General features: G+C 37.7%; 1 protein-coding gene across 2 annotated transcripts in view; it reads left to right on the plus strand.

Moving 5' to 3' along the window:
- Positions 1 to 15068, plus strand: part of piezo1 (piezo-type mechanosensitive ion channel component 1) — a 96205-nt gene that overhangs the window by 79153 nt on the left and 1984 nt on the right. For both annotated transcript variants that reach the window (XM_052560402.1, XM_052560403.1), the window contains 27 exons: positions 116 to 272; positions 1080 to 1323; positions 1414 to 1510; positions 2358 to 2523; positions 2782 to 2871; positions 2954 to 3030; positions 3463 to 3540; positions 3842 to 3942; positions 4037 to 4148; positions 4259 to 4333; positions 4813 to 4997; positions 5073 to 5188; positions 5764 to 5928; positions 6268 to 6526; positions 7326 to 7514; positions 7856 to 8171; positions 8321 to 8435; positions 8953 to 9100; positions 9372 to 9586; positions 9721 to 9879; positions 10290 to 10437; positions 11568 to 11756; positions 11849 to 11941; positions 12440 to 12612; positions 12703 to 12825; positions 13859 to 13938; positions 14874 to 15060. In XM_052560402.1, coding sequence (XP_052416362.1) covers positions 116 to 272; positions 1080 to 1323; positions 1414 to 1510; positions 2358 to 2523; positions 2782 to 2871; positions 2954 to 3030; positions 3463 to 3540; positions 3842 to 3942; positions 4037 to 4148; positions 4259 to 4333; positions 4813 to 4997; positions 5073 to 5188; positions 5764 to 5928; positions 6268 to 6526; positions 7326 to 7514; positions 7856 to 8171; positions 8321 to 8435; positions 8953 to 9100; positions 9372 to 9586; positions 9721 to 9879; positions 10290 to 10437; positions 11568 to 11756; positions 11849 to 11941; positions 12440 to 12612; positions 12703 to 12825; positions 13859 to 13938; positions 14874 to 15060 — 4057 coding nt within the window. The remainder of the gene's footprint in view (positions 1 to 115; positions 273 to 1079; positions 1324 to 1413; positions 1511 to 2357; positions 2524 to 2781; positions 2872 to 2953; positions 3031 to 3462; positions 3541 to 3841; positions 3943 to 4036; positions 4149 to 4258; positions 4334 to 4812; positions 4998 to 5072; positions 5189 to 5763; positions 5929 to 6267; positions 6527 to 7325; positions 7515 to 7855; positions 8172 to 8320; positions 8436 to 8952; positions 9101 to 9371; positions 9587 to 9720; positions 9880 to 10289; positions 10438 to 11567; positions 11757 to 11848; positions 11942 to 12439; positions 12613 to 12702; positions 12826 to 13858; positions 13939 to 14873; positions 15061 to 15068) is intronic.

Here is a 15068-nt window from a genome sequence, read left to right on the forward strand (position 1 = left end):
TTTGCATAACGCCTCCGCCTCGGCCAATCACAACGCTTTAGATAGCTAGCCAATCAGAGCACATCGCAGGTTTCCGAACTCTGAGCTTTGTAAAAATCTAAATGTTCTGTTGCAGCGGACTTCCTTTTGCTGATGTGTGCCTCCCAGCAGTGGGCTGTGTTTGAAAATGAGAAGAAGGAAGAATGGATGGTCATGGGAGGTGAGAACAAAGACAACCCTGACCCCATGGAGGATATGCCCTTCAACCCTGCCCCAAACTTCATCAATTGCAGGTAACACATTGTGTGTACTTTAGTTAAGAATGAGAAATAAAAACAGCTTTACTCGGTTCGAATCTAATACAAAAGGAGCTTTAAAAGAATACTTCACCCAAAAATGTACAAAAATAAAATTTGGAAAATGTACTCACCCTCAGGGCAGAGTTTGTTTCAACATCGGGACAGATTAGAGAAATATAGTAATACAGTATAGCATTTACTCACTATTGGATCCTCTGCAGTGAATGGGTGCCGTCAGAAAGTGCGTCCAAAAAGCTGATAAAAGCATCCCAATATTCCACAAGTAATCCACAGCAATCCATTCCATCAATTAACATCTTGTGAAGTGAAAAGAAATAAATGGTATTTTAACTTTAAACTTTTGCTTCATGCTGAAATCCATAATAACACTTCATTCAGTGACAAATGACATATTTTGTTTCTCTCACAACAAAATCCAATGACACACTCCTTTGGTTTAGAACTTTCCGTTCATAAACGTTGCTTGATCTGTGCGTATTTCTCTCCTGATTCAGAAAAGGCAACTTCTGAGTCATGTTATAGATAGAGGACTTGTATTTCAGCCAGAAGCAATGGTTTGAAGTTAAAAACATCTTAATGGTTTTATTACAAACACACAGCATTAACCTTCCAAAGACCTTAATTGATGGACTGGAGTCGAATTGTGATGTTTTTATCAACTGTTTGATTACTCTGCAGGAACTAAACTGGTGTATTTTATAATCTTTAGGAACTATTTGCTTCATTAATGTCTTGTATTGAAAGGTAATATAGGTGTGTGTCTCTCTCTATGTATTGAAGGTCCTATTTGGACATGGCAAAGGTCCTGGTGTTCCGGTACATGTTCTGGTTTGTGCTGTCGGTGGTGTTTGTGACCGGTGCCACTCGGATCAGTGTGTTTGGTTTGGGGTATCTTATGGCCTGCTTCTTCTTCCTGCTCTTCGGCACACGGCTGCTGATCAAGCCATCACGTACACGTCTGGTCATGTGGGACTGTCTGATCATGTACAATGTGGCTGTGATCATTTCCAAGAACATCCTGTCTGTGAGTGGACAGTCCTACTACGCTGACTCACTAACGTGCAAACAGCTTCAAAGAGAACATTTGCTTACAACAGCCCTGTTCTTGTGTTAGATCCTGGCCTGTGTGTTTGTGCTGGAGATGCAGAAGAACTTCTGCTGGGTGATTCAGCTCTTCAGTCTGGTGTGCACAGTCAAAGGCTACTATGACCGTAAGTTTTGCACTGCTGCTGTGTTGCTCTGGAGTGGTGCTTTTTAAAGTTTTCCCACGGTGGAGTTCCTTCGTATCATCGTTGTTAAGCACGCTGTCATAATATTGTACTTAAAAACGACAATATTTACTGTTTTTGACTAGAGTAAAAATATCCTAATCTAAATAAATACAACATTGTGGCAATTAGCTATTCTAAATTGTTTATATAAAAAGAGAGTGCAGTGGAAAATTTTGAAAGTCATTTAAGTGGTGTTTTGTTTCCATGGCCAAAACCGAAATATCAAGAATAAAGTGGATGTTACAATAAAAATATTGCCAAAATTGTTTCAAAAAGCCATGTAATATTCTAATCACAAGTTAAATTTACTAGAGTTAAGAGTGCAAATAATTAACCACATCATAAAATGCTTTTGGTAACACTTTTTCTTTTTTTTTTTTTCTTCTTTTTTTTGTATTAAGCAGTTTCCTAAAGCACTAGTTCATTAACTTTTGAAAAAATTGTAATACTTTTAAATCAGTCTGATTAAGGCTCCAATCAAATTAAATGCAATGCAAATTAAATGTCAGCTCAGCTGAATTATAAAAATATACTGACATATAGTCGATGACAAGTTCTCATAGTGATGAAATGAACTTGATTCTTGAATAGAATCAGCAGGCCAATGCTTGTGAAATTTAGCTTTTAAATGCACACAAATGAGATAAGGTGCATTTTTTTTTCTCTACAATTTAAAATATTTTTCTAGGGTATGTGCACAACATTTTAAATATCTTAAATATGCCACATCACAGACCACCGCACAGTCAGATGGAATCTTATTTATGTGTATGTTTTTCTTCCTCAGCTAATTCAGTGTCTGGGAAAGAATGCTCTCTGCCTGTGGAAGAGGCTGGCATTATCTGGGACAGTATCTGTTTCTTCTTCCTCCTGCTACAGAGGAGAGTCTTCCTCAGTTTTTACTTTTTGCATGTATCTGCAGATCTTCAAGCATCTGCTCGACAGGCCTCTCGGTAAGTGCGCCCCCCGCTGGGCACATCAGAAGGGGCAGTTGGGTCAGATATTTCATGATTTCCATTCAGTCCAGTGTGAGAACATGATAAATCTGACTTACAACTCTAGACTTTTCTTGTCCAATTCACTAAATGTTTTTTTCAAAGTTTTGGAATACAACAAAAACAGTGATTTGGTGTATATGTTTCTAGTTTCTAATTTCTAACATCTGAAGTTTATTTTCTGACCTGATTTTTCATGTGTATGTTTGCATTAAGGGGTTTCGAGCTGTTCCGAGCCAGCATTATAAAGAGCATGCATTTCTATCAGCAGGCAGAGAAGAAGTCACTTCAGCAGCTAAAGGAATCGTGAGTTAACGCCGTCCTTTTTACATTAATCAATCATTCAATCAGTGTCCTTCCTGAGCTCTATATCTTTATTTTTCCTCAGGATGAAACGAATACTTGACAAACAGCAGAAGTATAAAGAAGGACGCAAAACTTCAGATATAGAGGAGCTGCCATCAGGTACAAATGCATTACCATTCTTTTCTTCTGCTATCACTTTTAAATCTTATTTACACTCAATATTCGCTTTCATCAAGTGTCATTTGATATCACATGCATATGTGAATTAAATTTGCAGGCTATGGCAACTGGGAAAATATAAGTGAATATTACATTTTAAATGAATGGAATGAATTTTATTATTTGGTGTATTCTTTTAACAAACTAATAGGAAAAAGGAATGGAATGTTTAGGCGATTGTGAGAAAATATATATATATATATTTTTTTTTTTTTTTAATAAGCAAACATGCACAAGGAAGGGGATATTTAGTATGTTGTAAATGACTGTTCAAATTCCATGGAAATCAGAAAGGGTTTCTGTTCAAATTCTGTGCAGAGCTACTAGTGAGAGAGCATCTGTCATAGTATTACTTACATGTGTATTTCACAGACTCCAAGGAACAGAAGAAGGAGAGACAATTATCAAAGTCCAAACAGTGGCAGTATCCTTGGATGGACCATGCAAATGGTATATTCACACTCATACTTACTGAATATCAAACTTAGCCCTGACAGAGTCTGCAAATCATTTCATATCATGCGAAGATGGTGGTCTAAAGTTAAGTTTTTATTGTCCTTTCCATTACTTATAAATAGCTCTATAAATGTTTTATTGTTTTAATTTGAAGTCACTATAGTTTTAGTTATCTATAATGACCCTGTCCACTATATGCTGTGTATCAGAGGGTTCTGAACATATTTTCTTGAAATAGAGCAAAAATTCAGACTGCAACGATGAGTTTGAGTATGATTTAATGTTGTTGTTTTAGTGTTGCATTCTGGGGAATACTACATGTTTGAGTCTGACAGTGGAGAGGAAGAAGAATCCTTTCAGGAGGAGCAGAAACCTCGTCAACAGACTGCCTTTGAGGTGACATGCTTTGTGCTGACTTTGCTCTATGTTTGCTTAGACAGTGTTTATAGAGATAAATGTGTAAAGTTTGTGTCTAAACTGTGTTCTGCAGCTGGCATACCAGGCTTGGGTCACCAGCGCAAAAGAAGCTCTGAAAGAGCGTCAGCAGAGACAGAAAGAGCAGAGAGCGGAAGCAAAGAAGCAGCAAACCTCTCAGGATACAGGTTGAACATTGAAATATACTGTATGCATATTAAACATACAGTAATACATGCACAAATAAACAAAGCATCAAATTTCAGGAGATTTGTCTATTTCTTTCTGTGGTTATCAGATGACTCTGAGGACGGCGGAGCAGTTTTTGATGGGAAAGAAGTGGAGGAGATGCAAGAGGAAGGCGATGATGTGGGTAAGTCATGGGTGAGGAAGAACTGTAAAAAAAAAGAAACAATTAAAATTACTTTTTCAAGTCATAATGCAGTTTCAATGTTGCCACTAAATTGTCTTTCTGTGGTCAGTTTACTCTTTGATCTGTTTGCAGAGCAACAGTTTGAAGAGAGTTTTGCTAAGCAAATTAATTGATAATATGATAAAGATAATGATAATACATGTAGGTTAATGGCACAACCATTTGATAATAACTACACTAGTCTAAAGTTGAAGTGGCTTTGATCCACTTAATCAAAGTTGTTCTCAAACCAAAATGCTTTCTTCTCTTAGGACAACTTTGAACTTTTTTGACCCAGTTCAAATATTGACTACTGTATATCCCCTTTTAAATATAAAGATTTATCACAGCCTAACTGTAAGCATCTGCGAAATGCAAAAGAGCTTGAGGGGTGCCTTGAATTTCACATGACATCCTAGTGCATCATTCTGATTTCACAGCATCTCAAGCCACTGGCAGTGATACAGTTCAAAGGATTCTGGACATACTGAAGTTCCTGTGGGTGCTCTTCCTGGCCATGGTGGACGGATTCACTATGTGGCTTAATTTGCTCACCAAGCAGTATGTTGACACTTCTACGATCCTCTCTGAGGAGCGCTACCTCTTCATCCACAACATCAGCCAGGTAGGCAACACGCTCAAACAAACCTTATCCAGTGTGTCGTTGACACTGTTCTCATGATTTCTGATCCATTCACAGAGACCGTCGAGAGAGCCCATGGATGATCAGATATCACAGGACAGTGAGAACCTCACTGTTGAGACATGCCTCGATGAAACGGACACAGACAATGTTCGCTTCAACAGTAACGTTGAGTGAGTCTGACCTGCCCAGCAGCCAGTTTCCTACACTGATGCCTACATGGCCAAGAATGTCAAAAATGTCAATGTTTTGTTCAAGGACTTTACATGGTCAATATCAACAATTGCAAAATGTTATTACAGTTTCTAAAAGGCTTATTTGGTGCTCAAAGAACATTTCTTATTATTATCAATTTTGAAAACAGTTTTTGCTGCTTAATATTTTTTTTTTTGTTTTTTTTTGTGAAAACAATGTTAAACTAAAATTTAAATGTTTGGTATAATTAAGATAAATATAGACAGTAAAGATCCACTATTAATAATTGCGCACCAATAATAATCCATAATTAAGCACAAAAGTAAAACATTTACTTTTGTATGTTTGATTAGATATTTTTTTGCAGTGTTTATGATTAATGCCGTCTTCTAACGAGACATGACATCACATGTCCACAATGAAAGTAAAAGTTATTTTGGATTTTGGACCAATGATATTCCAGTGTGGGCTATCCAGCAAGAGGTCAACAGAGTGTCTTTTCTATGTATTTTGTTTTTGTCAGTTACGACCGAATGTCCAATTTGTTTTGCAGTGTGATTGAGTTGGAGACACTGGGTGGTTTTCCAAAGTCCCGTGACTTCAGCAGCACAACTCTATCCTCTGCACTCACGTTAGAGCTTGATACAGAACCCTTTTACAGCCAACACACCCACCGCCCTCGACGCTCCAGAACCGCAAGTGAACTGCTTTCAGAAAGGTGCTGCTTTCTATGACATGACTGTATGATCGTCGGCCATTATTAAAGAGTACAGCACTTCGGCACGCTCTGATGTTTTTGCATTAGAAATGCTTTTTAATCTAATTGACATAATTTTTTTGCATTGACTGTTATTTATTTCTAATAAATGTATAAATTCAACTTTGAAAAGCGGTGTGATGCAAAAACAATTAACAGTTTTTATAATATATATTTGTTTAACTTTCACATTGCGAATAAGACCTCTTTGTTAAAAAAATAAAAATAACAAAATAAAATGGATAGTTTTGTTTTGCAGTTTGTGCAGTTCAGTTCTTTTCTCTGTGTGCTCTATTGTAGGCCGTTAAGTGTTGAGGAGTTGATACAGAGTCGTGAATTCTACTCGTCTCAGAACCGACTGCTGAAGCTGCTCTTTGCGCTCTATAATGTTCTGGCGGCCCACTCTGAGCTGGTCTGTTACTTCATTATCATGCTCAATAACCTGGTGACAGCCTCTGTCATCTCACTGGTGCTGCCCATTCTCGTCTTTCTCTGGGCAATGCTGTCTGTGCCACGACCTTCCAAGAGGTTCTGGATGACGGCCATCATCTACACAGAGGTGAGGAACAACAGACAATGCCTTTGTTACAGCGGATTTTGTTATTTGATTTTGACATGTTTCAGATAATATATATATTTTTTTATTATTATTATTTTTTTTACTCTTGTTATGTTACTGTTAAACTGTGTTCATGATAATGCTTTTTAGGTTTTTTTTTCAACTACCTTTGAAAGGTCTTTTTTTTGTCACCTTTAATTCTATTCTATTGGGTGGGTGGGGGTGTTAGGTTTTAATAACTAGCAGCTAGTGGGAGCAAGATTAACCTAGCTGGACTATTTTGGTCAAGTTGGTTACTGTCATTTTGCATTGTTGACACACTGTTTTTCCTATATAATGTTGTTCAGTTGCTTTGACACAATATGTTTTGTTTAAAGTGCTATATAGATAAAAGTAAAAAAATATATATAATGTTTCAAAAACAGATTGAGTGCAGTAACCCTGTACAGCTTACCATATGAAATGAGAGCCAGAAAAGGAATAGTTTATTGAAAATTTAGACAAAATATAAAAATAATGCTTTTTTTATATGTAAAGACAAGTAAATTTAATGTGCTTGAGTTTTCATCTTGAAGTAACAATATAAAAGTTATTCTTATGTAAATATCTAAAAATTATTTCACTGCCAAAAGATGTGCATCACAAGGGGTTGAAGGTTTTTAGAATTACAAGCATGTAAGCTTGTACGGCCTGTTGTTTTCCAGCAGAAAAAGATTTTTTTATTTACAAAACCAAGCTTTAAAACTTTAAAAGTAAAGTAATAACTTAGTGTGTGTCTTTGGCATGTTGTTTGTCGCAGGTCATGGTGGTGGTCAAATACCTGTTTCAGTTTGGCTTCTTCCCGTGGAATACTGACTATGAGCTGAAGTTAAATGAGGACAAGCCGTTCTTCCCTCCTCGCATCCTGGGACTGGAGAAAACTGACAACTACATCCGTTATGATTTGCTCCAGCTACTGGTCCTCTTTTTTCACCGGTCACTTCTCCAGGTATTTAGCTAAAAAAAAACAAGCCTATACCAGTTGAACTGTTTCAGATGCTTACCGTCCTAAAATGGTAGAGTTAGAAGCAGTCAAAATTCAAACGTTAATTCTATTCAAAATCTTTCAATCTGAAAGAAATTCATTGGTATGGAAGTTACCGTTGCAAGCCTAATTTGAAAAGAAAATCCAATGCTGACATATCAGCGCATTCTACATGGAATTCATAATCATTCTCGTTATGTAACCATAATGGTGTCGTTTCTGTGAAGACGTACAATCTCCAAACACCTAACTTGGCATCTAGTTTGTTTGTGAAATCCTTTTTTTCCCCACTTTGCCTCTCTCAGCGTTATGGTCTCTGGGACCAAGAGGGCCCTCTGGAAGAGAAGAGCAATCTTTCATCTGTGGAGAAGAACAAGAAGGAAAGAGAGGAGAAAGACTTTCAACTCTCAGATGAAGAGGAGAGCCGAGCACAGCCAGAGCCCGACACCGAGGTGCTGTCAATGACACAGTCAACAGAAACACCGACCGATGCTGAAATACAGACTGACCCAGAGCCCAACATGCAAACAAATACCACAGAAACCCTTGATACAGTGAAAGAGGGTGGAAAGAAGAAGAGTCCTTTCCTTCGCTTCCGCAAGAAAAAACAGTCAGAAATAGGTCTGTTGGGGAAAAAAAGATTATTTACAGTATATAACTAGATATTTAATATACCTGGATAATGTCTGTGAGATTGTACTGAGTTAGCTGAACCTGTATCTGTTATGTGTAGTGTTCTTTTGATATATGTATAAACAATCCTCTCATAGACACCAGACAGAAGGAACCCAAGAAGAAGAAGAAGTCCAAGAAACGCAGCAAGGACTCCAGTACAAAAATCTTGAATGCTATTGGAGGAAAATTCAAAGGACTTTTCTTATCCATGTAAGATTCTTGTTTTTTTTTTTCTCAAGCCAGCAGGAGAGACTAGATCATTGCAGCTAATCAAAGTCTAGCTCATTTTAGACCATTTCTGATCCTAATAATGTGTTAGTACATGGTAAAATTAGCTCAAATGCTTTAGAAGTATTTTGCATGGTCAATTCATGTTAGCTAATGTAGTTAAATCATGTTAACAAATAGAATCTTATTGTAAAGTCAGCATTATTTTTATTTCACCAAAATTTAAACTGGACCTCGCACAATTATTTTCTTATATTGTGTACAAACTAAGAAAAATGTGTAACATTTTGCAGTATGATACATTTATATATGTGTATCTTTTAAATTAATAACTAATAATATTGATATACTGTATAGCATACCACAAATTTATACACTGACATATCACAAGTTGTCTGCTGATTCACAGGTTTCTGCTCACAGAATTTTTGAATTAATGTGACATTTTGTGTTTGACTGCCATTTCATTTTATCTTGTGGTGTGTTTTCATCTGTGCAGAGTGAACAATGTCTATAAGCCCACCTGTGGATTCTTCCAGAACATCCTTCATGCAGAATATCGGGCAGCTACTGATGTCTACGCTCTTATGTTTCTTACTGACGTGGTGGATTTTATCATCATCATATTCGGTTTCTGGGCTTTTGGAGTGAGTAAAAGAAACCTTACATTCTTCGTAATAAAAACCTTGAAGGAATTTGCATTTGGAATAGCATAATTTGCCATGATTTGGAATCAATCCTAAATTAAAAATTGTCAAGCACAGGTTTGAGTTAAAACATCAACTGTAAATGCAACTAATAAGATACTAATAAGATAAATGTATAGTAATACTACATTTAAGAACTCAAATTAAACAGACCTGTTGACTTGAAACCAGTTGAAAGTCATTTGAATGTGAAATGTTTGCTCTGTCTCAGAAATACTCGGCGGCAGCAGATATAGCCTCCTCTCTGTCTGAGGACCAGGTCCCCGAGGCGTTTCTAGTCATGCTCCTTATTCAGTTCAGCACCATGATCATTGATCGTGCACTTTACTTGCGGAAGAGCATCTTGGGAAAGCTCATCTTCCAGATTATACTGGTTTTCGGGATCCACCTGTGGATGTTCTTCATCCTTCCTGCTGTCACTGAGAGGTAAGGGAGTGTTTAGATGCAGTTTGAGTATCAGAGAAGGTTCTACTTCTGTGATCTTTGGTGATCAAAATCAAATGATTTAAGATATTTTGAGATATTTTTCAAGGAGTATATAATTTCCTTTTTTTTCACAGGATGTTCAATCATAATTCGGTGGCCCAGCTCTGGTATTTTTTCAAGTGCATCTACTTCACCTTGTCAGCGTATCAGATCCGTTGTGGCTACCCTACACGAATCCTTGGAAACTTCCTGACCAAGAAATTCAATCACCTCAACCTCTTCCTTTTCCAAGGGTGGGCACTTTCTTTTCTTCATTTTTCAGTGTCGTCTTCAAAATTGATTTACTAATAGAATGAGAGTACATTTTTCGTAATAGAGATTTATACATCATCTTAAAGTGAAATAAATAAGTTTTCCATTTATGTATGGTTTGTTAGGACTGGCCAATATTTAGCTGAGATCAAATATTGAGAAAAGAGAAAAATTCAGTTTTGATATATTTACAAAATATCTTCATGGAACATGATTTGTACTTAATATAATAATGATTTTTGGCATAAAAGAAAAATTGACCCCTACAATGTATTGTTGGCTATTGCTGTAAATATACCAGTGCTACTTATGACTGGTTATGACTTGTGCTCCATGGTCACATATATGTAATAGGCACCATTTTTAAGAAATAATGAATTTGTTTCCTCAGGTTCCGCCTGGTTCCTTTTTTAGTTGAGCTTCGAGCAGTGATGGACTGGGTTTGGACAGATACGACACTGTCTCTCTCCGACTGGATGTGTGTGGAGGATATCTACGCTAATATCTTCATCATTAAATGTAGCCGAGAGACAGAAAAGGTAGCAGGTCTTCTTGATTCAAAACACTGGCATTCAAAAACATTTTGATTATACCTAAAATTTCGGATTAGTTATTTGTTTATCATTCAGGTTATTATGGTCATAAAATCCTAAATAAACTGAATATTTTTGGCATTTTCTAGACAAAGGATATATATCGATGTCACATTACTATTGACTAAGTAGCCTAGATATGTTTAATAAATGTGAGAAAAAAAACCTAGCAGTAAAGGTGCCATAAGCCCTATTCGCACATAATTAGTATTACCTTGTGACCTCAGTGGTGGAAATTTGTATTCTTTCAAGAGATTTGTTCATTTTCAGTTTGTGCACCAAAATGATTCATTCGAATTCGTTCACCAATTTGTTCAGTGACCATTTCTTTATATTACATAAATACGCCAGCAGGTGGTGAAAAAGAGCGTCTTATGAGTTTGTCATAAATCACCTAACCCCATGTCGTTCCAAACTCGCAAAAGCTTGATCGTCTTCGGAACACAATTTAAGATATTTTGGATGAAAATCGGGAGGCTTGTGACTGTCCCATAGACTGCCAAGTAAAAATAGACTGTCAAGGTCCAGAAAAGTATGAAAAGCATTGTCAGAATAGTCCATCTGCCATCAGTGGTTCAACCGTAATGTCATGTAGCGACGAGAATATGTTTTGTACGCAAAGAAAACAAAAATAATTACTTTATTCTACAGTTCGTCTCCACCGTATCTCTCCAGATCACTGTAGCGCAATTTTGTAAAATATGAGCTGAATTGCAAGCAGCGTACACTTTTCTGTGTCAGCTGCGACATAAGGATACGTTTTCTTTGTAAAAAAAAAACACACGTGTGCTTAAGGTCATCCTTTCATTGGTACATCCTTTCAACCACCGTAACAGTGTTCGTTTGGAAGTGGACCGAGACCACCTCTTCAGCTGGGTCTCGGTTCGGTTGTTTGGTCTGCACCCGAGTGCGATTGTTATATTCACACCAGTCCAAAAGATCTGGGGGGGGGGGGGGGGACGAACTTGAGTGGCATGACAGATTTTGTACCTTATTCATGGAAAGTGTAATATCTTGATCATTTGATTCTAATGTGTACACAATCGTACTTTTGGGCTTAAACTTTTTCTCTGCAGAAATATCCCCAACCAAGAGGGCAAAAGAAAAAGAGGATTGTCAAATATGGAATGGGCGGCCTTATCATTCTGTTCCTCATTTGCATCATTTGGTTCCCACTACTCTTCATTTCACTGGTTAAATCTGTAGTGGGTGTGGTTAACCATCCCATTGATGTTACCGTCACAGTCAGGCTTGGTGGTTATGAGGTAAAATTCAATTGTAACATTTCAATGAGTGTTTAATAGTTTGATCATTTGAGAGTTTAAATTTGAGATTTGACTCATGTGTCCTCCTGCAGCCTTTATTTACCATGAGTGTGCAGCAGCAGTCCATCCAGCCTTTCATTGAGCAGGATTATAATCGTCTCACCAGACAGTTTGGAAAAAACGCTGTAAGTAAACATCAACAGTGACAACTCCATAACAGTTGATACTGATAATGACAAGATAACTGATATAATGCTGTGTATGCATACGATACAATTTAAAAGTGACCGTAAAGAAACATACTGCACACAGATTTGCTGAAATTAAACAGTTTATTTTACACTACATTTACTCATACTTTCATGGAAACTCTTTCAGACTGAAAGAGATGTCGGAAGCTTAACGGTGGACACACTGAAGTCATGCAACTGTGGTTTATAGTCTAAATTAAGTGTTTTACTTCTGGCAGTTTTATTTAGGCTTCAGAATTCATAAACTTTGTTCATTTGTAAAATTTCATAATTAACAAAACAAGATATTTTATTCAATAATCTAAAATCCAAATGAAAAACTGTATTAAGTTTTTGCTGAGGGAAAAAGAGTAGCATTACAGCTATACCAGCCTTTGCTACTTAGAACAGTTGGCTTTTCCATTAGTGTCCAATACTGTAATGTGTCCACAGGTGGCCATGCAGTTTATTACCTTGTACAGCTATGAAGACATAGTCACAGCCAACATCGAGGGCAGCTCCGGGTCAGTGTGGCGGATCAGCCCACCGAGCAGACAGGAGCTAATAAAGGAACTCCTTAGCAGCACAGGTGACATGACCCTCCGTCTGGACTGGAACTTCCAAAGGTCAGTTTGATGGAGAAGACAGTGGTTTTGAATGAAACTTGCTTATGTTGGGAGTACAGGACCTCATGCTCATGTGTTTGTGTCTGAAAGGGATCTGGGGAAAGGTGGCACAGTAGAACATACTTTTGACAAGCACTCCATCAGTTTGTCACAGAAGAACCCAGTCAGAGCAGACCTGGCCTCGCTGCTTCTGGGCACCCGGAACGATCCTGTGTAAGTTTTGTGACTACATGAGGAGAAAATCTCAGTCTTCCTTTAGGTTTAGGGTTGATGGAAGCCGAGCTCAGATTCCATAATGAAGTGTCAGTTTTAATGTTCTTTAAAAGATCAAAGTAAGATGGAAGTAGTGAAATATTTAAAGGGATAGTTCACCCAAAAAAATGTAAATTCAGTCATTAATTCCTCACCTTCATGTTGTTCCAAACCAAAGAGACCTTTGTTCATTTTGGACACGGATAAAAATAATTTTGATGGAATCCGAGAGCTCTCTGACCCTCCATAGTCAGCAGCATAGTTGAAGCTAGGTGAATACTTTTTGTTAGCAAAGAAAACAATAATATAATTTATTCAGCAATTCTTCTTCTTCAAGTCTTCCGCCATTTTGGAGAGCAACCCAGAAGGCAATCAGCGTTGTTTACGTTCAGAAGCCAGCACGCACGTGCTGAACATAAACAGTGGCAATTACATTCTGGGGTACTCTCCAAAATGGCAGAAGACGGTGACTCTGGGAGAAGAATTTATGAATAAATTAGTCTTGTAACTTCGTGAAATTACGGTTGAACTGATTTGCCGATGTCCTTGCTACGTTTCTGTGCATTGATGGTAATGGTAGTATCCTTGCCATCTATGGAGGGTCAGTCAGCTTTCGGATTTTATAAAATATGTCTTAATTTGTGTTCCAATGATAAAAGGAGGTTTGGAATGACATGAGGGAGGATAATTAATGACTAAAATAAAATATTTGACAACTGTTTTATGATCAAAATGTTAAATGACCGGCAGTGATGCAAACGACTCAACTTTATGGACATTTTAAATTGAAATTATGATCAATTTATGTGATGCATGTAATTACTGACTGAATGTGAGAAGACAAGTTCCGTTTTGTATTTTCAACATATTAGTTATACAAATAAAAGTGCATAGTTCACTATTCTATTTCTTAATCCCTCAGTGTTCAAGACATGCTTATGGCCTTGTTTTTGGACTCACTCGGATTGTGATCATCTCTGTAATTTTCTTGTAGACACGTGCCGAACATGTTTCCTAACTACATCAGAGCACCTACTGGAGCTGAAGCAAAACCAGTTAGCCAGCTGTATGAAGGTAAAAATAATTCATCTATTTAGTGTTTTAGTCAGGCTCAAAACATTTTTCTAATGATTTGTGAGGGTTCTCCACCCTGTTTGAGACATAATGAACATTAATTTATACTGTTGTGTAACATCATTTTTACATCTAAATTCAATTGTACTTCAAAACTTAAATATCCAAAGCCCCTTTCACACTGCACGTCGGACCCGGCAAATTGCCGGAACATTGCCGGGTCGCCTTCTGTGTGATAGCAAACACGTTCTGGTATTGATTCCGGCATTGAACCCGGGTCGGGGACCTAGTAACATTGTAGAGTTCAATCCCGGGACGAGCGCTGTGTGAACAAAAGCCAGCTCTAATGCCGTGTCACAGTGATGACGCACGTTATCGCGTGACTCTTTTACCGGCTGTTTTGAAGGAATATCAACGTTTGCGACAAAAAAATTGCAAACTGTAATGAAGCAAAGATCAGTTAGTTCCTCAGTTTTCGCGCTGATTCTGAGATCGTTCGCTTGCTTCAGTGAAAGTATAAAGTGACTAACGTTTTCGACTCCCCAGCCAGCAAGCAGTGTCGGCCCAGATCCGGCCCGAATGAATTTCACACGGGCCAGATGTGGACCGGATCTGGGCCAACACTATATTGCTGTCTGGGTCGTACATTACACGTCACACCCTGATGTCACGTGTCATTACGGGATCTTTAAGGGTTGTGTGTGAAAGCACGCAGATATCCCGGATAATCACTGGCAGTGTGAAAGTGCAAAATCTAGTGACCCAGGAACAATTGCCGGAACATTTTACTGGTCTGCCATATACATTTTATGATGGATTGATTAATGGCAGAATGTGGCATAACAGGGTTAAATCAACATGGAACATATGTTTAAAATATCTTATTGTAGTATTTACTGTAATCTCTATATATAAAACATATTTTATCCTGGCAGGTGATGAGGATGGATATCAAGATGTGACTTTGTCACTGATGAGGGAAGCCTCTGTGAATACCACTGGAGCTCAGGAGTGGTGGGACATCAGCATTGCAGACTGCAAGGAGTCCTGTGGTGTTCTACCTATGGTCATCTTTAACGACAAAGTTAGCCCTCCAAGTTTGGGCTTTCTGGCAGGATATGGGTACACGT

Source organism: Carassius gibelio, chromosome B7 (genome assembly GCF_023724105.1).
Source record: "Carassius gibelio isolate Cgi1373 ecotype wild population from Czech Republic chromosome B7, carGib1.2-hapl.c, whole genome shotgun sequence".
Classification (NCBI taxonomy): domain Eukaryota; kingdom Metazoa; phylum Chordata; class Actinopteri; order Cypriniformes; family Cyprinidae; genus Carassius; species Carassius gibelio.